This window comes from Chenopodium album, chromosome 26, assembly GCF_948465745.1.
Source record: "Chenopodium album chromosome 26, dcCheAlbu1.1, whole genome shotgun sequence".
Lineage (NCBI taxonomy): Eukaryota > Viridiplantae > Streptophyta > Magnoliopsida > Caryophyllales > Amaranthaceae > Chenopodium > Chenopodium album.
Window position 1 is genome coordinate 11,860,491 of NC_137859.1, and position 27,857 is coordinate 11,888,347.

Consider the following 27,857-nt stretch of genomic DNA (forward strand, 5'->3'; position numbering starts at 1 on the left):
GAAGGAAGAATAATAGAGGAGAGAGAGAGAAGATGTGGTGTTGAATTAAAAAAAAAAAAAAAATAAATAAATAAATAAAATAAATTGTGGCTGGCTACACCACGTGGCCAACCACATGAAAGTTTGTGAAAAACTTTATACATAAAAAGAATAAAAGACGAATTATAAGATTTTTTTTTTTTTCTTCTTATGCATATAATGTTTAAAAAGTGAAATAGCAACAAAGTTTGAAAAATGCTTTTTTTTTTTTTTTTTTTTTTTTTTTTTTTGAAGAATTACTACTTACAGTCTTACTTAGTTACATTAGCACAACACTTAAATAATTGTCTTGAGATAGTATAAGAATTGAACCCAAAACCTTTGGTAAAAAAAAAAAAAGAAGAAGAAGAAGAAGCAATGCTAGCTCCAAATTTTACGCTGTTGGAAACTTGAGCTTTTTATTCTATTTAACTAATTTAAACTTATTTTTGGGGCGTCGGGTCTGTTCACTTCAGCTCAATTTCAATTCAGTTCAGCTCCTGATTTCTTTTTCATAAAATATTCATTTCAGCTCTATTCCGTTTAGTTCAGTTCAGCTCCAATCTGTTCAGTTCAGTTCAGCACAGTTCAGTAAATGTGAACAGGCCCGTACCAAGACCACATCTTCTCAACATATAACAATGACCCCCAAATGGTAAGTATTTGCCCTGATCCGTTGATTTCCTCAACCTCGATCTTTGTTAAAAAAATCTCGAACTCCACTGTTGAGGAGAGAGAACAATGAGTTAACTACTTTCAAACGTCCATTTGACCAAGTTGCACGAGAATGGTACTGACACAAATATGAGTACGAAACGAATACGAAAAAATGTCAATCTTTAAATAAGGGACACATGTATGAAATGTTAAAATTCATATACCTAGAATCATAATATGCTCAGAATCATAAAGTACTTGCCTAATTGATTTTTTTTCCCTCTCTACTTCTATATTAACAATATCATTATGCACTTTTAGTTCACATATAACAATGAACTATACATAAAGGCACCCCTAATATATATCTAGCTATTATATGATTTATATCTTACTTTACTTAAAAAGTTGAAAAGATAAGGTAGCGGTGTACCAAAAAGCACAACGAATCATATCATAGTAGGATACAGTCCAAGACGTATCGCCGTATGTCCAACAAGTGTCGGTGTCGACATAGTGTATGACACCGACACGACAGTTGGATGAAGTGTCCATGTATCCTAATCATTAACGTCCTCAATGTCCATGTCCGACATTGACACGATAGTTGGATGAAGTGTTCATGAATCCTAACATTTAACGTCATCAAACTCCAAAGTATGTAAATGACGATTTTATCCCCAACAAAATTTGTAAAAAGACTTAAAAGCCCTCTTGAGAAACTTGTATATTCTCCTCCAATTTGCTAGCTAGTTTCCTCATTACTCCAAATAAAAAGCGGGAAAAAGAGAAGGAAGGTGAGCGAGCAAGGAGAGAGAAAGAGTTGCATAGAAACAAGAAAATGGCGCCATTGATACAGAGCTCTCAACCTTGGGTGGAAAAATAGTAAGCAAATATTCTTCACTATATTCTCTTTACTTCCCTTTTTCTCAATTTTATACAAATTCTGAATTCCTAATTCTGCAAATTAATTTCAGTCGGCCGAAGCAAGTGAAGGATGTTGCACACCAAGATGAAGTCATTCGAGTTCTTACCAACACCCTCGAAACCACCAATGTAATCCAATTTCATCATCATCTTCAATTTCAATTTTTGATTTTGGTTGATGAGTTTTTGTTGTCACTGTTTATATAAACCCTATAATTAATTAATTAATTAATTAATTTTCCATTTTGTAATTAATTTTTTGATTTTTTTTTTTGGGTTATTGTAGTGTCCTCATATGCTATTCTATGGTCCACCTGGAACCGGAAAAACCACCACCGCTCTTGCCATTGCTCATCAGCTTTTTGGGTATGATGGGTTATTTTGCTAAATTTCACAAAAGATTGCTGGAAATTTGATTATTTTATTATATGATTGGATGAATGAAGTATTTAGGTTAGTATTTAAGATGTACATTAAAGTTGATTTTTTTGCTCCCATTTTAAGGACTTTTATCTTTGTGAGTTTTTTTTATTTTATTTTTAGAAGTAGTATTAGACTATAAGTTGCATGTGCTATAAGATTATTGGAAATAAGAGTTTGTTTAGGCATATTAGACTATTAGTGTTTAAGTATAACATGATTGAGCTACCAAAAAAGTGTTGGCTCACTTGGCAAGGAACTTACGATCTTAGGGGTTTGGGGTTCGAATCCTACAAGGTCGGGGTGCTTGAGGTAGGGATTCCCTTAGCCTCCCCTCTACTCCCAAGTGCTTGCAAATACTGGACCTAAAAAACCGTTAGAGTTGAGGTCGGGTTAGGTAGGGTCCTCCTTACTGTAAAATAAAATAACTTATAATAACATGATTGATGTCGTGTTCACTTTTTTTTGGCATGTGGATTGACTTGTCGCCAATAAGATTTTAGGCATGGAAGTTAAATGGTTAAGGCAACTTGATAGGTTAGTAGCATTATTTTCCAATGTTGTACTTTGTATTAAACTATAGGGTGATAATCCCCAATCTTAAAGAACAACTCTGACCATACTTGAATAGAATACAGGAAATTTTTGTTCAATGCTTTCGTTCTATTGATCATCACAAGATAATCGAGTGATTAGATTGAAATGAGAGGCGCAGCATTGTGAATATAATTCTAATATCCAATTGGAGTATTCACTGTCAATTGCTTGAATAGTTGGACTAATGTTGCTTTGCATTTTACAGGCCTGAACTTTACAAATCCAGGGTGCTTGAGTTGAATGCTAGTGATGATCGTGGCATCAATGTTGTTCGTACCAAAATAAAAAATTTTGCTGCTGTTGCTGTAGGCTCTGCACAACGAGTAGGGTAATGAATTGGACCATGAGCTTAAATGGATTTCTTGATTTTGTTGCATACTGTCTCTTTCTCTCTTTCTCATGTAGTCATGTACATACATTTATGTCATACGACATGCCTGATTTTCTAATTGAAACATTTTAGGGGTTATCCTTGTCCTCCTTATAAAATTATCATTCTAGACGAGGCAGATTCCATGACAGAAGATGCTCAGGTGTGATTTTCATTTTTATTTTATTTTATAAACCTATAGCATGATGTTACTCACTATCATTTCCCTGTGCAGAATGCATTGCGTCGAACAATGGAAACTTACTCCAAAGTTACAAGATTCTTTTTCATCTGTAATTATATTAGCAGGTGGGTCAAGTCTATTCGTGGCATATTATGGTTATACCTTCTTGTATTTTCTGTAAAATCTTGCTGCATTTTTTACTCATTTACTTTTCATAGATTAGTCTCTTTCTACTATAAGTTATATTTGTTTTAGAGGTTCAAGTAGTGTATATATCAAGCTTAGTTTGGGCAAACCCAAGGTGTGCTTTTCATAGATTAGTCTCTTTGTACTATAAGTTTTATCTGTTTACTGCACGAGACCTCTCTGGTATCTGGGTTTTTAATAGTGGTTCACTGCAGTTTCATATTGCATCATGACTGACCTATAACTTTCATATTAGTGTACCCCACATTTGGTTGTAGCTCTGTCTTTGGCTTGGCTTGGTTGGTTGTTTTTTAGATAGGCATTTTGGTGTAGGAGGTTTCAGGATGTAGATTTAAAATACTTATGTTATTAATGCAACTATGCAATTTAAGTTTCTATAGGGTAAGCTGCAACCTGCAAGATATTGGGCTTTTCTTCAAAAGAATGGACTGAATAAGATTTTATCTTTTTTCATCTCTGAATACTGCTCCAATCCTTCATCTATGTTCTCTAATAGAGGCTTCTGCATGTTTAACTGTTTACCCATCACTGTCTATTTACTTATTTCTTCTGTTCTCTGTTTTCAATATGGAGTATATATTTATGAGTATTATTTTTGCCCCCCCCCCCCCCCCCCCCCCCTCCCTCTCTCACCCAATGCACTCTTTAACCAAAGCAGGTAAATGGGTAACACCGTAAGAAACAGCTAAAGAGGTTATGTTTTTGTTTTTCCTATGTGCTAAAACCACTAATTGCTAAATAATAATGAACCCTGATTTTAGGTTATATTGTCTATACTGAATTTTTAATTTTTATAGTAAAGTTATATATTTTAGTGTGTAAGCCTGTAAGGTTTAAGTACGTAAATGTACACATGTCGCTCATTCATATAATCAACTTCAATATTTTTCTTATTTATTTATTTAGAGATTCTTGGTTGTCAATCTTTTTATCTCCTTTGCTCTTTTTTTAGTTGACATTTTAATTTTATCATATTTTGCAATGTCAAACTTCAACTATTAATATCTTTAATTGTCAATAAGTAAACATTATAACAAATATTCTTAAAACTATACAGCAATACAAATCTAACAAGATCCCACTTGAATAGTCTATGTACAATATGTGAGTAGTGTTAAAAGTGATGTCAACTAAAAAAGAACAGATTAAGTATATGTTTACATTGTTTATTCATTTGTCTTTCTAATTTCGTGAACCAATCCTATTGGAGAACTTTGAGCATATTCACGTATCTGATGAAAAGTACTATAATACTATTCCACTGTTCTTATCACCATACCTCGGATGAATTTGAGGCTAATCTTATTTAGCTTCTATTTCCATAGAAGAAGTAGCTCCTCTATTGGATGGGACTGGAGGTAGAAGCCTATTATGTTTCTGACATTAGTCATAGAGCCAAGCGGTCAAGCCTTTGTGAGGAAAAGTTATTCAGTTATGATCTAGAATCTAGAGCCTGTAGGGAAGGTCCTATATGCACTAGTGCATGATGCTTATGAAGATAGTTAGAAGCGAGCAACGGTGGTCCACTCTTGGGATTATAAATGTTACTTATTAAGCTGATGTTGGGAGAGGATACATGTGAATGAATATGCATTATTTGAACTTAATAACAAGATCCTACTATGGCAATTGCAGGATCATAGAGCCTCTGGCGTCAAGGTGTGCCAAGTTTAGATTTAAACCACTTCCGGAAGACATAATGAAAAGTCGAATTTTGCATATCTGTGGAGAAGAAGGCATCAATTTGGATTCTCAGGTATCTATCCAAGTATCCTGTAATTTGTAATTTGACTTCTTTATCCGTTAACATTGATTATAGGATATGTGATTTATGTAGGCACTTACTACTTTGAGTTCCATTTCACAAGGTGATCTTCGTCGGGCCATTACATACTTGCAGGTAATTGAAATGCTTACCTTTTCCCTACAATTACATAAATTAACACGTCAATACACGTGCATGCTATTAATGCATCAATCTATATGAGGGCTTGTGATGTCCCATATCCTTCCTTTTAAGTGAGCATGTGTCTACACATGTGTGTGCGGGTATGTGTTATATTTGTATTTTAAAATCTAAAGCTTACACTTAATTAGATACATGCTTATTACTTGTTAGTATGTCATTGTACAGTTTAATAAAGCTTATTCCACATTAATGTATAGAAGAAACCAAACAGAAAACAAGAGAATAAGACACTTCTAAGATTATTTAGATGATACTCCAATCTGTCCACTGCAATTTTCAACTTTGAAACTTTGATTACTAATTAAAATGATATTTATTGTCCGTGTAAAACTAACAGTGTGAAAATATTTTATCTTGAAGAATACTCCCATAAAGGTATTGCCTATTTGTGTTCGCCCATGATTAGAAATTAGAACTAAACGAAGCTTGGTCTAGTGAGAAACATTGCAACTTCCAACTTTGAGGTTGGGGGGTTCAATCTCCACTAGAGGCACTTTGAGCTTGGGGATACCTTACCCTTCCTCACTCCCAAAGTGTCTAACCCACAAATATTGCACTAAAAAAAGGAACTTTTCCTTGCCTTAAAAAAATGAATAACCAGATATTGCCCTTTTTTCCAGTGACTGTTTTAATACCAGGAAAATTTGTCAATTAGAAACCTAATTATTACAAAAGTAAAGGACAAAACAGTGTCTAAAGAATTCAATGTGATCTTGAATCTATTGTTCATCGATATAGAAACATATTACATATTCTCTGAATCTCTGACAGTCTGACTTATTAAAAGGGTAAGAAAAAACTACTTGTTCATCCCCTCTTGAAAATTAAGAAGTAAAAGTGGCTTTAAACAACATTATGCTGGTGGATATGGATTTATTGTGCTGGTGCTGCAACTAAGAATACTTTCCATCTCCAGGATAAAATTAAGGTCAGAAAAGAATCATAAATACATAATTAAGGCTTTCTCAAGATAAGATTGCAAATATCCAGCTTGATTGTATATCATTTGCAAAGTCACAAATGGGGATAGTACTAGAGCAATGCTCATAATGTATACTTTTTTGACATCTTTTTCCTTTGATGCTTTGTGCACCTTCTAGCTTCTTATTGTTGCAGGATGGGGTTTTAGTTATTAGGAAGAGCTCCAACAATCCGAGACCTATCAAATTGACTATTTCACTTGTGGGCTTTTTGTAGGGTTCTTGGAAGGGACTTGTTTAGCTAGTTAAGATGTCTTCCTTGGAATAATAACCTCAAATATTAAATTTCTCTAAATTCCTCTATTGCATTGTTACATACTTCCTCCATTCTTTTTTGGTGGACACTTTTTTACTTTTGATATTATTTTACAAACTCTATTCTGACTAAGTGTTGTGATTTATAGTCATGATAAAAAGTCATGTGCGATATTGTTTGGAACCTTCTCAATGTATACTTTCATTGTATCAATTTTGTTATAACTTCACCTCTGTGTCTGCAAAGTTTGGACTGTTTGATGTTATTATTGCCAAGTAATTTGGCTTGATAAGTGGACTACTGGGAGTAAATTAAATTCCAATGATTAGCCAGGGGCTATATATCCTGGCAATCCACCTCCACACAAAGGCTTGAAAGGACATGTCTCTCTGGGAATAATGAATTGGTAATTTGTGAGTTGTGGCATTTGCAATCATATTTTTTGCTTAAAATTTGATGTAGAGAAATGGGCCTAGAAAGCAAATAAAATTGTTTGCTGAAAAGTGAAAACCCTCAAAATTGTATAGTAGAATTATTCTGCATGTCTTGATGAAAGAAATAATCATTAGTGCAATAAATCTTAAATTCGGTAATAATGATGTTGGAATGAAGTGCAGTTCCAGTAACTACATATTTTGGGATGACTAATCTTTCTTTTAACTGACTGAATTTCTATGTGACAGGGAGCTGCTCGCCTATATGGATCATCCATATCCTCCAAGGACTTGATTAGTGTGTCCGGGGTATATTTTTTTCCCCTTTGATGAATTTATTATTGAAACTTTATCATTTCATGCTACTGCTTCTGTTAAATTAATGAATAGATTAGTTTTGTCCAGCCAGCTGTAGTTTGCAGATGACTGTTTGAGTAGTTCGGTTATTCATCTATTCCGTCTATCTTGAAACAAATGTCAGCATTTCAATAATATTCTTCTTGAATTAGTAGCCTTATGGCAGGTCTTCATCAGTTATCTATATTCCAACTTTCCACCATGCCTAATCCTAATTTTGCATAGAGTATGAAATCTACTCTCTCCGTATCAAGATAAATGTCTCATTTTGACTTTTTTGTACTATTCACATATTCCACTTTGACCAATGTTAGTGATTACTCCTACATAAGAAAAAATATAGTCATGTTGGTACTTGTTAGAATCATCTCAATGGATAATTTTTTAATATCAACTTTTTATAATTTATACTTACTGATATGAAATAATATTGGTTAAAGCTTAGCATTGGCATATATGTCCAATCAAAGTGGGGCATTTATTTTGAGACAGAGTGAGAAAATAATAGGTTGTCAATTGCCATTTCTTTTAGTAAGAATCATCTTCTCTCTTCTGCATCGAAATATTTTTTTTTAAAGAAAATGGAATCATATTTTCTACTCATCACTGTACAGGACATTCAGCGTGCTTACATTGTCTAAACAACTTATTTTTAACAGTTTTTTCATGCCTAAGTTGTCCTCTTTTGTGTTGAAAGGTCATACCGGAGGAAGTTGTACAGGATTTGTTGGCTGCTTGCAAGAGCGGTAACTTTGATTTGGCTGACAAAGCAGTGAATAATGTCATTTCAGAAGGCTATCCAGTTTCCCAGATGATCTCTCAGGTTACATAAATTTTAATTTCATTTGCAACTTCTTTGTCTGTTAATTGTTTTCCATGACATGCAACTTCAAATATTGTGATTTTCCAGTTATTTGATATCATCGTGGAAGCTAATGATTTGTCAGATGAGCACAAGGCAAGGATTTTCAAAAAGTTAGGTGAAACAGACAAGGTAAGTTTGCATAGTTTTCTGTTGCTGGAATGGCTCGGTTTCTTGTCATGTATGTTCAGGCCTTTGTGTGGGACTTTCATTTGGTGTTCCTTCCCAACTTCTGCCTCTGAATCTGAAATCTATATGCATTTCCTCTGTATCAGAAATCTGAATGTAGTAGGATTTCTTTTTCTGCTCCTTTCTTGCAGCTGGTTTTAACCTTTCGTACGCAGTAGGGACACGTCTTAGATTAACTAGGGGGGTCAATAGAAATTGGATGCAATATTGTCCAAAATATTTTTTTGTAAAAAAAAACTGATTTGCAGATTCTATTTACATGAAAAATATATCTCTAATTAATTAATAATCTGATGAAAATATATGACAAGCAGTAGTGACTGATTATTGCTGATTTGATGAAACATTCTCAGAAATTAGTTCTAAACTTGTCATGCGTGTTAACTCAGTAAATTATCCAGAAATTTGAGCTATCTGGCTATATTTCTGTGTGAACTAACATTAGAGAACTTAACTGAAAACTAAATTAACCAGAAAAACAACATTAAACTATTAAAGGAGGGGGATGATATGTGTACCCCAGGCTTTTTGGTTGACTCGTAATGTATGAGCATTTGTTTCAATATGTGGATAAAGAATTCTGAATGTTGAATGATAATTTATATTTAATTTCACCTTATCTTGAGCATTTACCTTGTACTTTATGTTAATGTGACATATAACAGTAGACCTTAATGTGGTATGTTTTGTAGTGTCTTGTTGATGGAGCAGACGAGTATTTGCAGTTGCTAGATGTTGCTGGTAACATCATGCGCGCCTTCTGTAACATGGCTCAAGATTTCTCCAATTAGACCTGTTAGCAAGTATACAGTGAACTTTGTGATGTATGAAATGGAAGTCAGATGGAATTTCTTGAGACATCATGACAGAAAGATTCTCGCCTTGTATCTTCCTGTTAAATTTTTTTTGGCAACAATCTAAAGTTGACTACAAAGGACTTATGAAAAATTGATATCTAATCTAAATAATCAAGATTAGGTGTTCGAATCTCCTTGTCCTTATGTTTACTAACCAAAGCTTAGTCTAGTGGAAAATTTTACATCTCATAACCAAGAGATTATAAGATCAAACTCCACTAGAGGCACTTTGACGTGAGGATTTCCTTACTTTTTTCCCCTCACTTTAAAAGTGTCTAGCCTATTAATCCGGGTCGGAATGACTAGTGAGAGGTTCTGGCTAGGTGGCCCTTCTCCTTTCCAACCTAAAAATAAAAAAAATGTAAATTTGAAAAAAAAAAAAAGAAACTACCTTTATAGTAAAAATATGAGCAAATTGATGATTATAACATGTTTTAATACTAATGATCTTTAAGAGATTAGAAATACTATGAAGAAAGCTTTATTTGTCAACCTCTATTATTTTACCATTTCTTTATGATTATGCGGGAATTTATAGAACCTTTTATGAACATTGTTTGCTTGGTAAATCATATCACATAATTATGTCTAATTGAGAATGATGTTTTGGGCAACAACATTTAATCGTGCACGAGAGTTGGGTGCCACCATTAGACAACTTTTGGTGATAATATTAATTCGTTCATATTATGCATTTTGATATGTATTACAAATTAAGAAGTATTTTTTTTTTTTGAGATTAAAGGACATTAGACAAACATAACTTTTTAAAGGTGTCAAAAATTGACCCGATTAACCCTAAAATAATTCGATTTGGATTTCATATCGTAGAACACAATAATGTAGTAGTCCCGTTGTTTATTTTTATGCATCAGTTTGATTAACATATTAACTGAGATGTAACATTAACCATTAACATCTTTGAAAAAAACTGTAACAAAATAATTATGAAAATAGACATTGTGACTAATTTGATGATGTATTACTATTTACTAGTATATATAAACATTTATTTATTTAATAAAGTAAGAAACGAAGTCAAACATGATATGTAACCCATTTAAAAAAAACAGAGGAATTATGACTCGACTTTAAAATAGATCCGACCCGACCTCGCCAAACACGTATCCACACTTCTAGGCTTCTAAGTTCTAACCCGCCTAACAACATAGTTAAGGTTCGTTAACAAACCAAAAACAATAGGAAAGAGAGCGTCCTTCCTCTTTCCACAAATTGAGAAATGAAGGATCAAACTTTTCCAGAAATTCAAATCAGTTACTCGCTAGGTATAAAATCGTTGTCTAACACTCTTAATTCTTTCGAATTTTATTTTATTTTAGTTTAAATTTCGTATTTTGGGAGCCTTGATTATTTGCATTGCTATTTTAATTTGATTAATACTTCGTAGTGTGTTGTTGCTTTCTTTTTGAGCTTGGTAAATTTTTAATGGTAATGAGAAATTTTGGGTGCAATAACAAAGAACTGAATAAAAAATTGCAAATTAATTGTGGTTAGGTTGATTAATATGATCATTTCCTTGCAAAATTATGTAAATGAGTGCAAAAATTGCTCTTTGTATTCCTTTTTCAGAGATTGAACTAGGGTTGATGCATGGTTGTGACTTTCCTATATTATTGTTAACACGCTATTTCAGACGAGCTAGTTTTCGGTTGAACTGTCTTACACTGATTTACGAGCTATTAGAACACGACCCCTCGAACAAACAGCTCATTACCCTTAGTGTTCAATTGAACAAAACTTTTCTCTGTAGTGATCCATGCTGTGATCTAATTGTGTGTTTGTAGCACGGGTTTCATAGGAAATGCTAGATGGGAATGATGGTGGTGTTCAAGCATTATGTTTTATTTCTGTAGTTGCAAGAATGTGTCACTTGTGAGTCATGGGATCACTTCATAACTAATTGAGTAACGATTGCTCAATGAGATAATTGATCAAGTAAAGTCAATGAGGTTGAAAATATTAACCAATTGTTCATATAAAATATTCAGGTTAAAGGGAAATTAATTTTGCGTATCTATGTGTAGAATATATGTTGTAAGGACTTGAAGCATAATTTTAGAAAGAGGGAAACAAGAGGATTTTCTTGCTTGATCTACACATTTGTCCTTGTATATAGCTCCAATGCTTCTTTATGAGCTATTTCATTTCGTTAATGTACGACTTAATTGCATAGTTTTTCAGATGTTATTTGCTTTTTTGTTTCATCATCCATGGTGTCAATTGTTATTGCTTAGATAATTAAATTTGATCAGAGGAACCACATTTCTTTGTGGAACTTAATTTTAAAATCTCAAAATGCTTCGTATGAAAATGATTTTTTTCTTTGGGGGAGAGGGGGGGAGGTCTCAACACCTAAGCACCATGTGCATTGTTGAAACACAGTAGTTACTTCAATTATCTACCTCCTCCTGGATAATTGTTTGGAACTTTGGATGGCCCAACGATCACAACATCAACAGAACCAAGCCTGATCTTTTCTTAATTATCATGATTATGTAAAATAACTTAACTTTGCACAAGTTATTGATTCTGAGTTCCCAATGCTTCATTCATAATGTGCAGTGTAGTGATGGGGCAGCTCCTTTCGGACAAAAAGCTAAAGTGCATTTGTTTTGGCAGGTGATCTTTTGTCCAAGTATGAAGCACCGTGTCATGGTCCTATGAAAAATATAGGCATGCTGTTTCCTACGGAAAAGGTTAATTTTGAAAATTTGATTTGGAGTATGATAATTTCTTCTTCTGTCATAATGTTTTATCTAATTGTGTGCAAATTTTCCAGATTGGAAGGTCCAATATCTGACAATAATAAACAACATGATCAGAATGGACTGGAGTGATGTGCCTTGCCTTGAGATTGAAGTGCCAGTGAAGATAAGCTGGCCTTTTCACCGAGAAATTAGAAGCTAGTGAAAAGCAAAAGTCCCAAAAATATAAAGAATTATCATATGAACTCAGATACTAACTTTAACTTAGGCCTTGTTCAATTCATTTTATTTTTGTTGAACTGAAATTATTTTTGCAACTGTAATTATTTATGATGAGCCAAAATTATTTTTACTAAACTAAAATTAATTATACTATTATATTTATTCTGTAAAGTTACTGAGTTTTACTCTTAAAAATTATTTCTACTAAATCTAATATATATATATAAAGGGGAGTTTTTTCCCGAGTTTTTAGAGAGCCACGTAGGATTTAATTTTCTTAGAACGCCACGTAGGATTATAAATTTTTGTTGTAGCCAATCAAATAAAAGATTATTAAATTCTTTTATAATTAAATAATTCAAATGCCAAGTAAGCAAAATTGGCGAATGAGATTTTTTAAATTTAAACTAATTAAATATTATATATTATCTTTTGATATTAGGAATTTTATCCAAATAAATAACAAATTTTAGTACATTAATACAAAAAAAAAAAAATTGAAAAAAATCAAACAAACCGTGCATCCGTGCATCGCACGGGCTTCATCTAGTTAAAATTATAAAACTGAATTGTAATTATTTTTACTAAACATTATTTTATTAAGGTGAAGAGAACAGGGTCTTACAAAGTACATTTAGGTATGTGCTAGCTTATTCAAAACATTAGACGTAACCAACAAGAAATCCTTTGAATGGAAAAGGAAATATGAAGATGCCTTGTCAAAGCAGAAAACTGAAGGATATGACGCTTCTGCAGAAGCAGCTGCTCTCGAGTCTAGGGGCAACGCTGCTGAAGCAAGTCTGGCTGTTCTTCATGAACAAGCTCGGTCCACATAAGAAGCTGAGTTATGGTGATTGAAGTATGATATTGCTGCTAGGGTGGCAAAATCATCCTCTGGAAAGGCAGCTCCTATGCAAGAACCATTTCATTGAGGGAAAGTATGCTAAGAGCTGATTATGCCTAAGACTTTGACTGAAAAGGTTTGAAATACCCTGGCTTTTTCAGCTTATATTCCCTTACATTTCTTTTGTCTGAGTTCTGGTTTTTGAATGCACCAAGACAGAGGTGCATATATGATGCCTTTACTCATGGATATGAATCTCTTGTGCTTAAGGTTTTAAAGGGGCATCATTATATCTATTTATCTGTTAGTTATAAAATTCACAGGATCATGGGTGTTAGGACAAGGTTCTAAAGATGGACCAGATTGAGCAATAGTTGACAGCTTAAAGCTAGAGTGGAAGCCTGGAAGGTAGAATGAAACAAAGGTAGAATGAGACAATGTTGAGGTAAATTTGGGACAAACAAAAACAACTCAAATTGAACTTTTTCAGTCTAAATAAATATTGCTGGGTAAAAGGGGTATCACAGTAAAAAGGATTTGCCAAAAATGGAGTAAAGTGAAAGTGTACATTATGAAACAGGCTAAAACAGAAATTCATGATAACATAGTCCTTAAATATTTATTCTTTCTCTATGGGAGCATTGTGAGTTTGTGACATATAGGGATTTAGGCATTTAGCACAGCACATACTACTACATTTCAAGTAGTTGCTATTAATCTTTTCAATTTCAAAAATCATGTACTTTGGTTGTACTTTTGAACTGATTTACAAAGAATACTTTTATCAATTGAATCTTGTCAGATTTTTATTTATGTGTAATTTTAGATTACTGATATTGTATAGTTGATATAATGTTTAATTAAAAAATTTCAATAGTAAAAAACGTGCCTTAAGGGTCATGAAAATCCAAATGTATAAGCTATATTGGGATGGATGAAGTAGGTTCTCCATGCTAATTTGCAAATTCTAATTTCCAATCATCCTTAATCTCTTGGGATAGAACCTAGAATTCACTTAGTAGTGAGCCCCAGAACCTATAACAAAGCCCTTTTCATGGAAAATGAAAAGAAAGGGGGGAATTTCTTTACGATGATCCTTTTCCATGAAATTTGTAAAAAGGTTGTTAATCATTCTATGTGGACGTTTATTTCCATTTGGTGCATTTATTGAAGTGCAATAAAATGTATGATTATATGATGCCCCCCTCCCCTTCCCCCATCAAATTTCTTCAAAATTATGTTGTGTGTATATTTGTACAAGGTCGATAGAAATTATTCTTATAAACTTTTGTGATTGGAGTCTTAGTTGATTTTGTTCCAATATATCGTTATACGTTTCTATAATTATTGAAATTTTTTACCTAATAGGTACGAATCTATTATGGAAATATATATGTGGGTTCACACCAAAAGCCTTGGGGTATTATTTTATTTAAATTAAAAGGCGCTTTGGGCAGCTTCACTTAGTATCCTATTAAATGTAAAAGTAAAAACATAATTAATTGAAACCATTCTCATCAATTATTGTACATTTGCATTTTCCTCTCTATTATTTATATAGTATAAGCTTAGGATATTGGAGTTATTTGATAAGAAGTCTAGCCTTGCTTGTGCATCACCATCAAGTTTTCTTGTTTGTAAGTATGACTCCTTTTGCTTTTGCTATTATTATTATTTTTTATCATTCCTGTATAGCATAAAAATGTTTCAATTTTTATAATCGTTGATAATTATCCATGATTTATGCTCTAAAGGATCGATTTTTATCATCTACATGTTACTTTTCGTGCCCAAAAATATTTTGGAAATAGTTTCACTAGTTTAAACTAGATTGGATGAAGGCTGCATACATCTGGATCTCTCTAAATCATGCCATGGTTGGAAGGATTGATATTGGTTTATTATTGTTGTTATTAAAAGTATGTGCTTATAATCAATTACCGACTTTACCGGCCTTTATTGTGTTAGAGATTGATTCACACATCATGTATCTTTTGTAAACCTTGCAAATTTTAGCTTGATTTGAAAATTGGTCCTATAAAATTGGTATAAGCAAGACCAATTTGACTCGTTGGGTTCTGTGGTAGAATTTTGGAATAAGAACTTCCCAGACTCCCACAAATCAACCTTGTCCCATTGTCCACAAATAAAAGTTTCATTTGCCTTTGCAGATGATTTTAGGAAGGTGAATCTAAAATAAACATATGTATAATGGTGAAATGAGACTTTTACGTACGGACAATTTTGGGTAAATAGAGCTTTTATTTGGGGAAAAAGGCGAGTTACAAAACTAAATAAGTGCAATAAAGTAATTGTACTACGAATTATATTTTTATGTCCTCTTTTTAAATAAGGATGAGTTATGATGCTAATTTTTGGATTGTTGCTCCATTCTTTTATACTTGCATTTTGATAATTATTGTGTTTGGTAGTTATAAACTCATTGTTCAAGTATTTTTCTCTAATTATTAGTATCATTAATACATTCATTTTGAGAGTTTGACTTGCTTTGTCATTTTGAGCCGTTTTATAAGCGTAGACTCACTTCTAGTTTATCCCTTTATTGGAAAACCCCTTCTACTATCTTAGCCCTCCTATCTCATAGTATTTACACCCTTTTGCACTCTTTTACTTTATCAATTTTTTTTTTCGTACACCCCAACCTTTTTACCCATCTCTCTTACTTTATTCACATTTTTCTTACAGTTACTAATTTTTTCCATGCATTCCTAGAGAACTTTCGGAAGTGGAAAGAGTATCTTTGTTCTAAAAACTAATATAAAAATGAACATTATAACTTTGCCATATTTTTTAAGATGAAAACACCCTTAATCCTACTACTAGGCTACTAGCTGACCCATAACTGAAAATTTTTTGGTTGTGGTGAAGGGTTGTTAATTCACAACCTAAGAAGTCTCGACTTGGAAGTTGGAAATGACCCGAATCCGATATCACCATACCCCCACCAAACGTTTTGCTAGTTTTAACAGTATCCTAAACAAGATTAATATATGTGGATACAGATGACAACCTTCCCCCCCCCCCCCCCCCCCCCTCTCTTTTTTAACTATAATTTCTTATTTGGATTAATCTTTATTACTTGTTAAAGGTTGCATTTATTGCTTCATGCTTAAATGATTTGATTTATCTTAATGAGGAATATAAGCTGTCTAGATAAATGTATTAATTCAATACAATTCATCACTGCACTAGTTGTTAGCATTTTGGAAATGGAATTTATGAAGAATGAGCTCTCTTCATATTTGCTAGGTTTTGTGAAGGGATAATAGTGATAGGAAACTGTTATGTTGAGGGGAAAACATTATATGTATGTGTCATTTATTGTTCAAGCTGTAGAAATTGTGTCATATAATGTTCAAGCTATAGAAACTATCATTCATCATCCATATTTTTTTTATGTAACCAATTACTGAGACTCTTGTTAACTAGAAGCAAGTGAATGTAGAAAAAGATTAATAATGCAAGAGAGATGGAGTAAAAGGTGGGTGGGCGTTAAAAAAATAGGTAAATTAACTAAAAGAGTGAGTGAAAAGGTGTAAACATTGTGGGATATGGGGGGACGAGATGTTAAATTATGTGCCAAAAATAGAATCAGGTAGAAGTGGTACATGAAATGAAAACATCTCAAAAAGGAACGTGGGTACATCAATAAAAATAACAGAGTGTATTAGAATATGGAGAGCAAATTGCATACATGCGCTTTGGTAAAAAAGATTTGTCTGATTAATTATAGTGTTGTTAACTGAACATATTGGTTTAGTTCTGGTTTTTTTGATTTGATGTCCATACTGTGACTCCAATTATTTATAATCTGATGCAATCAGTACAAGTTTGTGTGGATGAATATTTCATTTTGTCTTTTTAGGTTATACTGAACTTGTAATAACTTGTGAGGGTGTATGAGTTGGACTGTGAGATCACACTTCATAATGGTAGATAGTTTTCAACTAGCTTTATTGAATGCAAAGTAAATAGGTAGCTATTTTAATTGTTTGTTCTTGGCTAAAAAATTATGTTGGATCCTATCATATTGAAAGGCTCTCAGCTTACTGGATTAAAAATTCATTAACAGTCTGTTGGAACTGAAAAATATGTCTTCTATGTCTGAAACATGATTTATGGGATAGATTTGGAAATTAATACTATGTCATCTGGGACTATCTAATATGAGGTTATGAACTCCGTTATATAGATCAACGTTTCGTGTATACATGAGGGTTTTTTTTTATTTATTTTTATCCATTTGGTATATGATCAAAGGAAGAGGTTATTGTATTTGAATGTTTTTGTTTATGGTAATTTATGTTAACTGGCATTTTAAAGTTTTACTCATGCTCACACCTCTAGATAGATGTAGATGATACTTATGTGACTTGGACTTTTCATTCACGTCAAGAACTCGTGTCGGATCCTTGAGACTCAGACATGAGTAGGACACTTTGACACTACATTTTGGGTTGTTGATGTTTGCATAGGACGTTCTATGTAAATTACATACAAACTCATCACCATTTTTTTTGATTATAATCTTGTGTATTAATAATATAACATTTTTCAAGAAAGACTAAGGTGTTAGGAATCAAAATTGACATTAAGGTCCAACGTTAGCCAGGTATGGATTTTATAAAATGGCTAGTCACGGAAAGGCAGCTATCTAGCCTAAAGCTGTGGTCAATCTGGCCATACAATTTATACAAATATGTTTCAGCTTTGTTTACATACTTAGTCACTCCTTGCAAAGAACAAGGGATTGGTTTCTCATATATCATTTATATATGTAATTCTATTCCTTAGTCCTTTCTTTCTGGTAATTTTTTTTTCTTCTTCTGGATGTTGCGAGTCTTGTTACACTTACCAATCCCCACTCCCACAAATTTTCAGGTTCAGTGGGGCCTTTTGTAGCAATGAAGCTCGGTAATTGCATTGATGAATGGTCAACTGACGACTCTATGGTGAAACTTCAGCATTTTTTTGATGCATTAACAGCATTTATACACTTTGTTATTCCCCTGGAGCTTATCTATTTCATCCGGATGTATAAAGTTTTTCCTAGCAAGTTGGCAATCATTTATTTTGGAACTTTCTCCATTCTCTGTGGGGTAAGATATTTGACCGACTTGTGGAGAATCATATACTCTCAGTACTCGGAAACTTCTGCTTTGGTGATAAAGATTGTGCAAGTTTGTGCTGCTGTGGCATCATGGTTGACAGTTGTGGTTATGTATTTTGTGACACCAAAATTTTTAAGAATAAGAGAAAATGAACATCTTCTCAAGAATAGGGTTGATGATCTCAGTAGAAAAAAAAGCCTTCTGCTCCGTAAAGTAGCAACAAGAAGATCCATTGTAAACCTAATAGATGTTATTCGAAGCACTGTTGATGGGTACGACATTGTTGAGTCAACTGTTGTTGGGCTGGGAAAGATTTTTGACTTGGAGGAATGTTCAATTTGGTTTCCATCGCACACTAATAAGACCCTGCAGCTTTCTCACTCTCTGAACCACGTATATTCTGTTGGTTCTGTTGTGCCTACGAGCCTCCCTTTTGTTTCCGAAATCATTAATGCTGTTGGAGCCGTGAGGATACCGTACACCTGTCCCTTGGTGAGGGCAAATAAGTGCACCGAGAGAGCCATGAAATTTGAGGCTGTGGCCATAAGAGTACCCCTTTCATTCTCTGAATCTGATGACTCACTTAATGCTTGTGTGATGAGCTATGCAGTGATGGTTCTGGTTCTCCCTTCAGATAATATCAGGAAGTTCCGTAAGTATGAATTGGAACTTCTGGGAACTGTTGTGGAACAGGTTGGTGATTATCTATGCTTCTCTTTTGTTGTGTGCTTGTTGTCTTTTACTGTGAGTAGTAAGTAGCAGTAGACAGCTTAGTTTCTTAAGCAGTTCGTTGGTTCCAATTCTTTCAAATGTCCATTAACTGATTCTTATTATAAACCCATGGTACTGCAAGTCTACACACATGTGAGATTGTATTTGGTCTTGCTTTCATAAATTCTACTCTTAAGTGGTCAGCTATTTTCTATTTGGGATTTATACAGAAACGTGGTATTTTTGCAAGTTTTGTAGTGGTTAGTGCTCTTTTACTTTGTAGAACTAGTTTTACCTCTTCTGCAAACCCTTGTTAGGCTTAGGCATGATACACCTAATACTTTCTTCTACTTCGTATTAAAATGATTTTTTTTTTTTTTATTTTAATATTGTGTTTATTATAACTTGTTATGTCTTTATTATTTCTGTGCTTTGTTTCATGCACTGTCAGCATTTCATTGGGTACCTTGTGAGAAGATTGGTGAATGGGAAGTATATTGGTAATTAGACTTCTAAAAGGCTGAACATTAGATACTATACTTGTGTCAGTGACTCAGTGTATGTAATGATAGTTTACCAGTAATTTTTAAGTCTAACCACGTGTTTGGTATGGTGATTCATTGTCAAACAAAATCATTGAACCGTTTCCATTACCTACTGTTACCAGTCTTACCACCCAAAATGGTTACAGTCCGCAATCCTCAATTTGATACAAAGGGACTTAGCTATATGAAACAACTAGTATGGTAACAGTTAACATCACCCTTTCCCCTCTTGTATGTTTCATTCCTTATCATGTTTTCGTTTCCTGAATCTATACCAAACATGCGCTTAAACACAGTCCAGAGTCTCTCTTGCTAGATCATGCTAGGACTCAGATCAGAAAACAGAGCACACACACAATGCACAGAAAATGTAAGTAGCTAAATTGATATGATGTATTGATAATCAGTGTAATTATGCAATACAACTCTCCTTCTTTTGAGAGGAAGGATTCTCTCCAACAAACTCACTCTTAATCAATATTCAGCATAATTTCTTCTATTACAAAACTGCTATATATAATCAGTTACTAGCATCTTCTACAGCTAAGAGGAATAACAAACTTATTTCTGAAAATTACCACATTACCCTAAACCCCATAACAAACTCATAACAGAATTCTTCCAACTCAGCATCAAGTTGCTGGAGAATTCTTCTTGGGCTTCCTTCGAGCATATGTGATCAATAGGCCTAGGCTGACCCCTTGCAATACCCCCTTCCCAAACTTGCACCTTGTCCTCAAGGTGGAAAGAGGGAAATTTGTCATCAATCTCAGAAAATTGCTCCCAAGTGGACTCAAACTCCTGCAATCCCCTCCACTTGATTAACACTTCTGTAGCTTGCTGAGAAGTCCTCACACCCAGCACTGCCTCGGGCTCCACATCAAGAACCAAATCTGAAGTAAGCTGAGAGGGAAGCTGTGATGGTAAGTGTCCTGTTCCAATGGCTCTTTTCAGCTGGGAAATGTGAAAAACGGGGTGAATTCTGGCAGAATCAGGCAATTGCAGCCTGTAAGCCACCTTCCCTACCCTTTGCAGCACTGTATATGGCCCATAGAACCTAGGAGATAGCTTCTCATTCCTTCTCTTTGCCAAAGATTGTTGTCTATATGGCTGTAATTTTAAATACACCATATCTCCCACCTTGAAATTCTCCCTCTCTTCTACTCTTGTCTTCATACTGCTTCATATAACACTGAGCTTGAACCAAATGAAATTGCAGTTCATCCAGTATTGCATCTCTTTCCAGCAGCTGATCTTCAATAGAAGAAACAGAAGTACTACCCGGGGTGAAGCGCACTAGCTGAGGAGGGTCCCTCCCATATAGTGCCTTGAATGGAGTGCAATGTGTGGCTGTATGATAAGTTGTATTATACCAATATTCTGCCCAAGGCAGCCAAGAAGCCCAGCACTTAGGCTTTCCATTAACAAAGCAACGTAGGTAAGACTCAACTCCCTTGTTAAGAACCTCAGTCTGCCCATCTGTCTCGGGGTGGTAGGAAGTGCTTCTACGCAATTGAGTACCCTGCAGTTTGAACAGCTCAGACTAGAAAACACTCAGAAACACCTTGTCTCGATCTGAGACAATAGAAGAAGGGACACCATGGAGTCTAACAATCTCCTTCACGAAGCAATGAGCCACTCCTTGAGCTATGTAAGGGTGCCTCAATGGAATGAAGTGGCCGTATTTTGTGAGGCGGTCAACCACTACTAAGATTGAATCCCAACCTCCCGACTTAGGTAAACCTTCCACAAAATCCATGGATATGTCTTCCCACACCTTATCCGGGATAGGCAAAGGTTGAAGCAATCCTAAGGGAGAGAGAGTCGAGGTCTTGCTTTGCTGACAAACATGGCATTGTTTAACATAACTTGCAACATCTCTCCTCATGCCTGACCAATACCACTCGGCTGCCAAATGCTGATAAGTTTTCAAGTCACCAGCATGCCCTCCAATTGGTGAATCATGGTACTCTTTGAGTAACCTTGCTGAAAGCTCAGAATTGTTAGGAATCACTATCCTTCCCTTGTATCTAAGCACCCCATTTTCAATAGAAAACCATTTTGGGGCAGAATCTCCCTCTTGTAACTGAGAAGTCAGTTTTTGCAGCCCCAAATCCTTGTCAATGAATGACTTAACATACTCCCAACTCACCCCACAAGTTGCCACCAGGTTGGTACACTCCACCTCCGGTTGATGTTGCCTTGATAGAGCATCGGCTACCCGGTTGGTAGGGCCCGACTTGTAGTGAATATCAAAAGTATAGCCAAGAAGCTTGCTCACCCACTTCTGATAAGCATGCTCCACTTCTCGTTGTTCCAATAAGAACCTTAAACTCTTTTGGTCAGTGCGCACTATGAATTGCCTTCCCAACAAATAATGTCTCCACTTTTCTATAGCGAACACAATTGCCATGAGCTCCTTTTCATAAATAGGCTTTGCTCTAGCATGAATACCCAAGACCTTGCTGTAATATGCTATAGGTTGAATTCCTTGCAACAAGACTGCCCCCAACCCGAAGCCTGTGGCATCAGTTTCAATAACAAAGGGCAAAGAAAAATTAGGCATGGCCAAAATAGGAGCTCTAGTCATAGCTAATTTCAGGGCTTCAAATGCCTGAGAAGCTTCAGCAGTCCACCCCCAACATTCTTTGCGCAACCGGTCAGTTAAGGGCCTGGCAATTTCAGCATACCCTTGGATAAATTTTCTGTAATAGCCCGTAAGGCCTAAGAACCCACGCAAGTCTTTAAGATTCAAGGGCACAGGCCAATTCACCATGGCATTAATTTTCGAGGCATCAACCTCCACACCCCCTGCTTAAATGACATGGCCAAGATACGCCACCTTTTCTTTCCCAATCTCACACTTCTTCATGTTTGCATAGAGGTGATGTGAGGCCAATGTTTGCAGAACCTGCTGTAAATGATGATAATGCTCATCCATGGACTGACTATAGACGAGTATATCGTCAAAGAAAACCAACACGAACTTCCGGAGAAAAGGTCTAAACACCTCGTTCATTAAAGACTGAAAAGTTGCAGGGGCATTGGTGAGGCCAAAGGGCATCACGAGAAATTCGTAATGTCCCTCGTGAGTGCGAAAAGCAGTCTTGGGCACATCCTCCATCTTTACTCGAATTTGATGACATCCCGATTTGAGATCCAACTTTGTGAACACACGAGCACCATTGAGTTCATCAAGCAATTCGTCGATCACCGGAATGGGAAATTTATCGGGGACCGTCTCTTTATTTAGTGCTCTATAATCGACACAAAACCTCCACGAGCCGTCTTTCTTTTTAACGAGTAGAATCGGGCTAGAATAGGCACTAGAGGAAGGTTGAATAATACCAGCCTTGAGCATGTCCTGTACCAACTTCTCAATCTCATCCTTCTGGTACTCAGGGTATCTGTAAGGCCGTACACTAATGGGGTCAGTCCCATTCTTTAAGATTATGGCATGCTCAATGTCTCTGGTGGAAGGCAGCCCTTCCGGCATGTGAAACACTTGCTGGAATTGGTCAGTGAGGGGTTGGAGAGGGGCAAGAACATAAGTGTCACTCTCCTGCTGCCCATCCAACTGATTAAACTCTACCAAGATGCCATGTCCTTCCCTTTGCAAGGTCTTAACCATTGCCTTTAGGGAAATGCAAGTCCTCGCCAATTGTGGGTCACCCTTGAGGGTCACCATTTCTCCCCCAACTTGAAACTTCAGAGTCTGGTGCTTCCAATTTGAGGCAATTGTGCCCAACTTCTCAAGCCATTGGATGCCTAGAATCACATCCGAGTTGTCAAGAGGTAGAATGAGAAAATCCTCAACAATGGTGATTCCTTGTAATTGCAACAATACCCCTCTACTCACTCCTTCTCCTTGAACTGTTTCTCCGGTTCCCAAAGTCACCCCAAATTGTTTGGAATCGGAGATGGGTATTTTCAAGTGTGTTGCTGCCGTGGTTGATATGAAGTTGTGCGTAGCTCCTGGGTCAACCATCAAAACCACCTTGCCCTCGTTGATGGTGCCCACTAATCGCATAGTCTTAGGGCTAGTTATGCCCATAACTGAGCAGAGAGAGACCCCTGGTTGTGGGTCAAGAGAGAGAGAAGAAACAGGGGTTGCGGGGTAAAACGGAGTTGCGGGGGAAACAGGGATTGTAGGAGAAACAGGGGATGAAGGAGCTGTAAACTCCACCATAGCGAGTTCACCTGACGCGCCACAGTCATCCTCGTCTTCCTCAACAGTTAGAAGAACGCTAAGTTCCCGGCGATGGCACCAATGGTTCAAATTCCACTTCTCATCGCATCGGAAACATAGTCCCTGTTCGCGTTTTTTCTGCACCTCCTTTTCCGACAGCCTTCTTATTCCTCCGGTGTTATTGTGGTTGTAGGTGAGGCGATTTGGGTGGATCTGGGTGGACGGACTTAGGTTAGGGATTGTGTTTGGGCTCGGGTTTGTGTTTGGGTGTGGGTTCGTGTTTTGGGTAGTGGAGTTAGGATAGGAACGTTGGATAGGGGAGGGTGTTTTCCACGTGGGGAGACTCCCACCATATCTTGGTTTCGGGCTGACCGATTCTTCTCTTCAACCCGCATAGACAGATCCATAGCTTGATCCAAAGTAACCGGATCCAGGATCCGGACCTCCGCACGGATCCTCTCCTCCAACCCGTTTATATATTGCCCCTTGGCAATATCTTCTGGAACACCTTCGAGCGGAGCTAATAACTCGATAAATCTTCGCCAATAATCCGCCACCGTGCCGGTTTGCTGGTGAGCCAACCACTGCTCATGCAGCGTACCCGTTGCGGTGGTGCGAAATCGGCGGAGAAGCAACTTCTTCAATGAATCCCAAGTCAGTAACGGGTGGCGACGATGCTCCCATTGATACCAAAGCAGGGCATCGCCGTCAAGAGCCACCACCGCCGCCTCAAGGCGATCTTCCTCGCTGAGCCGATAGAAGTGAAAAAATCGCTCAGCCAAAACCTGAACACCACCAGCTCCAACCTCCAGCTGCGGATGCGCACCGGCGAATGGGTTATCCCACTGATAAGGGGATCCATTCATTCCAGGTCCACGATTCTCCGATCGAATCTCCGATCGATTCTTCTCCGAACTAGCAGCAAACTGATTTGTGAGATCAACCTTAAATGAAGCCAGAGCTGAAGCGATCTCTTCAGCTACCCGACCCGGAACACCAGCGATCTCCTGTTCAAGCAGGTCCAAACGCTGAGCATGGGTAAGGCGAGCCATCCTAAACTCCGGTGAAGATCGTGGTTGCTCTGATACCAAGTTGCTAGGACTCAGATCAGAAAACAGAGCACACACACAATGCACAGAAAATGTAAGTAGCTAAATTGATATGATGTATTGATAATCAGTGTAATTATGCAATACAACTCTCCTTCTTTTGAGAGGAAGGATTCTCTCCAACAAACTCACTCTTAATCAATATTCAGCATAATTTCTTCTATTACAAAACTGCTATATATAATCAGTTACTAGCATCTTCTACAGCTAAGAGGAATAGCAAACTTATTTCCCAAAATTACCACATTACCCTAAACCCCATAACAAACTCATAACAGAATTCTTCCAACTCAGCATCAAGTTGCTGGAGAATTCTTCTTGGGCTTCCTTCGAGCATATGTGATCAAAGGCCTAGGCTGACCCCTTGCAGATCACTAACACAATATACAGCCAACAATATTTAACTCTTTAAGTAGTAATAGCTACCCAGTACCCACCCTGTCAGGATACCACATTCTATGTTTTTTTATCTCCATCAAACAGTTCACGTTCCAGGTATCATGGCTTGTATGCTTACTGAATTTTGATCATTCTTGTGGATCCAGAAAGCTGAAATTTGATCATGGGATTCCAATTTCTCGTGCTGTCTCAGGTATCAGTTGCACTTGGTCATGCTTCAACTATCGAAGATTCATTTATGGCATGTTATCCTCTTAAGGAGCAACTTTCTGGTAAGGAGGTGGCTTTATGGGACATCATGAATGCTCTCCATAATCCTGATGATTATAAGACTGAAAATTTCAATCCAATGGAAATACCTGTGTGTGATGTGTCGTCTTTTCATCAAGATAATACATCTGTCATCTTTTCTGTGGAAACACTGTTACAAAATGAGAAAGATGGTATGCTTGTTTTGAATCTTAGGGCTTTCCACCTTTCGGATGTCATAAAACAGGTGTTCTATTGATGCTGTGCATTTTGGATTTAAAGTTTACTGAATATCTACACCAATGAAATGTAATGCAATTTTTTTTGTCTTAGGTTTTTAACGTGATAAAGGTTGCAGCAGAAGTGAAAAAATTATCACTCTCTATTGTTTTAGCCCCTGATTTGCCTGACAAAGCTTTTGGGGACATAGAAAGGCTAATGCAAGTTATTCTGATTGTAATGGGTAATGCTGTGAAATTCACTAATGAGGGCCATATAGTAGTAAAAGCATCTGTGGTAAAACCCAACCCTCGTAGAGCCTGGCGGCCTTCTAAATTCCATTTGGTATTAAGTGACGCTCATTTTTACTTGAAAGTGCAGGTATTTATTTTTACTAGTAAAAAATATGTGAAATGGCATGTGTTGAGTTTACATCTTGTTTATCTAGTCTTTTCCTTTTTAGGAGCAGTTTTTAGGAAGGTGCATTATTGCAAATCTTGAACTCAGTCTTGAAACTTGAAAGGTCTTTTACTTTACATATCCAACTTATAAGTGAATGCTGCAGGAAATTGAATATTCTATGCTAATATTGTATTTACACGTAGTTAGAAACATTCTTAGTCCTGTACTAACATATGTAAGCTGCAGGTTGAAGATTCTGGTTGTGGGATCGACCCAAAAGATATACCAAGCCTGTTTAATCTTCCAAACACTTCTAATCAACATTCTAATGTCTTACATGGGCTTCCTATTTGCAAATGGTACCATCTTTAAACTTAAATTTCTCTGCCATAGCTTTTTAGGGTTTAATAAAAGGCACCTTGATGTGAGGTTCTGGGAGATTACATATATATACATGTCTGTCATACTCATCATTGTCATATGCTTCGTCTGATTCAAAATATGCAACATTTTGACTTTTCTGTTCATATTCAAACTTGTACCGGTTATTTCTAAAAGTTGTCAATTAAAATCTTGATTAGTATGAATTTATAATAACTTATTGCTAATAGATTATAAACAATATTAGTCCTTAAATCTGTGTGCTGGCAGACGTGCTAGTTAAAGTGCTGCAATTTTTAAAATTGGAGGAACAACCTCTTAGAAAATTTTGTAACATAAAACTATTGTTATGGATTCAGGTTGGTCGAAGCCATGGGTGGTCAGGTATGGGTTGAGAGTGATGGTTTGGGCAAAGGTTGCACAGCTACTATAATCGTAATGCTTGGAGTGTGGAATTCAGATTGATCATGATTTTGGTGAAGAAGGTTGACAAAGTGCTTAGAAACAGTCATTTTGGTCATGGAGGTTTAAGAAATTGATTTAAGTGTTTGCAAACACTACAAATAAATGGCTGGATGGCCAATTTACAACTTTTATTCACATTCAGTATTCAGAATTTTATCAAACCACATTATTTGTGGAATATAATTATAAATGATTGAAATTCATCAGTCCTTGGATTTTGTTTTTCTTGATTTTTTTTTTTAAAAATTATTTTTAAAAATAACCACAATGTTTTTAATGGTTTGAATGAGGTAACTGCAATCAATAAATGATCAAATTTTGGAAAGATGGAATAAACTACGGATGATGTATTCTTGCAGGGTTCCAAAGGGAAAAAAAAAAATCTACCACCTTTTCTCTATAACTCACCGTTGGAAATCATTCTAACCCCCAAATTCCTTTTTAGCCAACTAACTACTACCATCATGGTTTGATTGATTTATTTCACCACATGGCCAGAATAACACAAAGCAATCCACCACCACCACGGCACCACCACTACCTTTTTCAATCAACCATAGGCACCACCCCATTTTACCCCTTGAAATCACCCACCCAACACTGATCCCAGGAATTTTGCCAAAAACCCATCCACCCACCTAACGCCAAAAATCCACTCATCAACCATTAAAACCTCACTAAAAAAACCAACCTAATACATCCACCCTCTTCGAATTTACAAGTAAATCAGTAAAATCACAACCTAGGGTGGTAAACCTTAGTGTTAAGGGGTTGGTTCACTGTAAGGAAAAGGAAAGCAAGTCAAAAACTCAAAACTCCCTCTCAATTTCCCTCTTTTGTTTGATTTGGGTGGGAAAGGAATGTTAGTTATCCCATCGAGTGTTTGGTGCAAGATATAAAAGCTCCTCTTCCTAAATTTCCCTCACGGTCTCCTTCCTCACTACCACACGTCCTTCACTACAACTATCATCTATGTCTTT

General features: G+C 36.0%; 2 protein-coding genes across 5 annotated transcripts; both read left to right on the plus strand.

Moving 5' to 3' along the window:
• Positions 1-1,432: 1,432 nt before the first annotated feature.
• Positions 1,433-9,376, plus strand: LOC145617961 (replication factor C subunit 2-like). Its single transcript, XM_081672732.1, has 12 exons — positions 1,433-1,560; positions 1,653-1,731; positions 1,889-1,968; positions 2,825-2,947; positions 3,083-3,152; positions 3,225-3,298; positions 5,016-5,136; positions 5,218-5,280; positions 7,269-7,328; positions 8,074-8,199; positions 8,287-8,370; positions 9,120-9,376. Exons 1-12 carry the CDS (start codon positions 1,517-1,519, stop codon positions 9,216-9,218), a joined length of 1,023 nt encoding a protein of 340 aa, XP_081528858.1. The 5' UTR covers positions 1,433-1,516; the 3' UTR covers positions 9,219-9,376.
• A 1,079-nt stretch (positions 9,377-10,455) lies between these two features.
• Positions 10,456-27,086, plus strand: LOC145618462 (putative ethylene response sensor 1). Of its 4 annotated transcripts, XR_014107914.1 has the most exons (7): positions 10,476-10,570; positions 11,868-12,001; positions 12,085-13,212; positions 17,979-18,901; positions 25,355-25,433; positions 26,278-26,390; positions 26,772-27,086. XR_014107914.1 is itself a non-coding variant. In XM_081673234.1 (6 exons), exons 4-6 carry the CDS (start codon positions 18,002-18,004, stop codon positions 26,875-26,877), a joined length of 1,119 nt encoding a protein of 372 aa, XP_081529360.1. In that variant the 5' UTR covers positions 10,456-10,570; positions 11,925-12,001; positions 12,085-13,212; positions 17,979-18,001; the 3' UTR covers positions 26,878-27,086. The 4 variants fall into 4 exon arrangements, 3 of the variants coding, with proteins under 3 accessions (XP_081529360.1, XP_081529359.1, XP_081529361.1); XM_081673234.1 differs by lacking the exon at positions 25,355-25,433 and having other exon boundaries at positions 10,456-10,570; positions 11,925-12,001; XM_081673233.1 differs by lacking the exon at positions 25,355-25,433.
• The last annotated feature ends 771 nt before the right edge of the window (positions 27,087-27,857 follow it).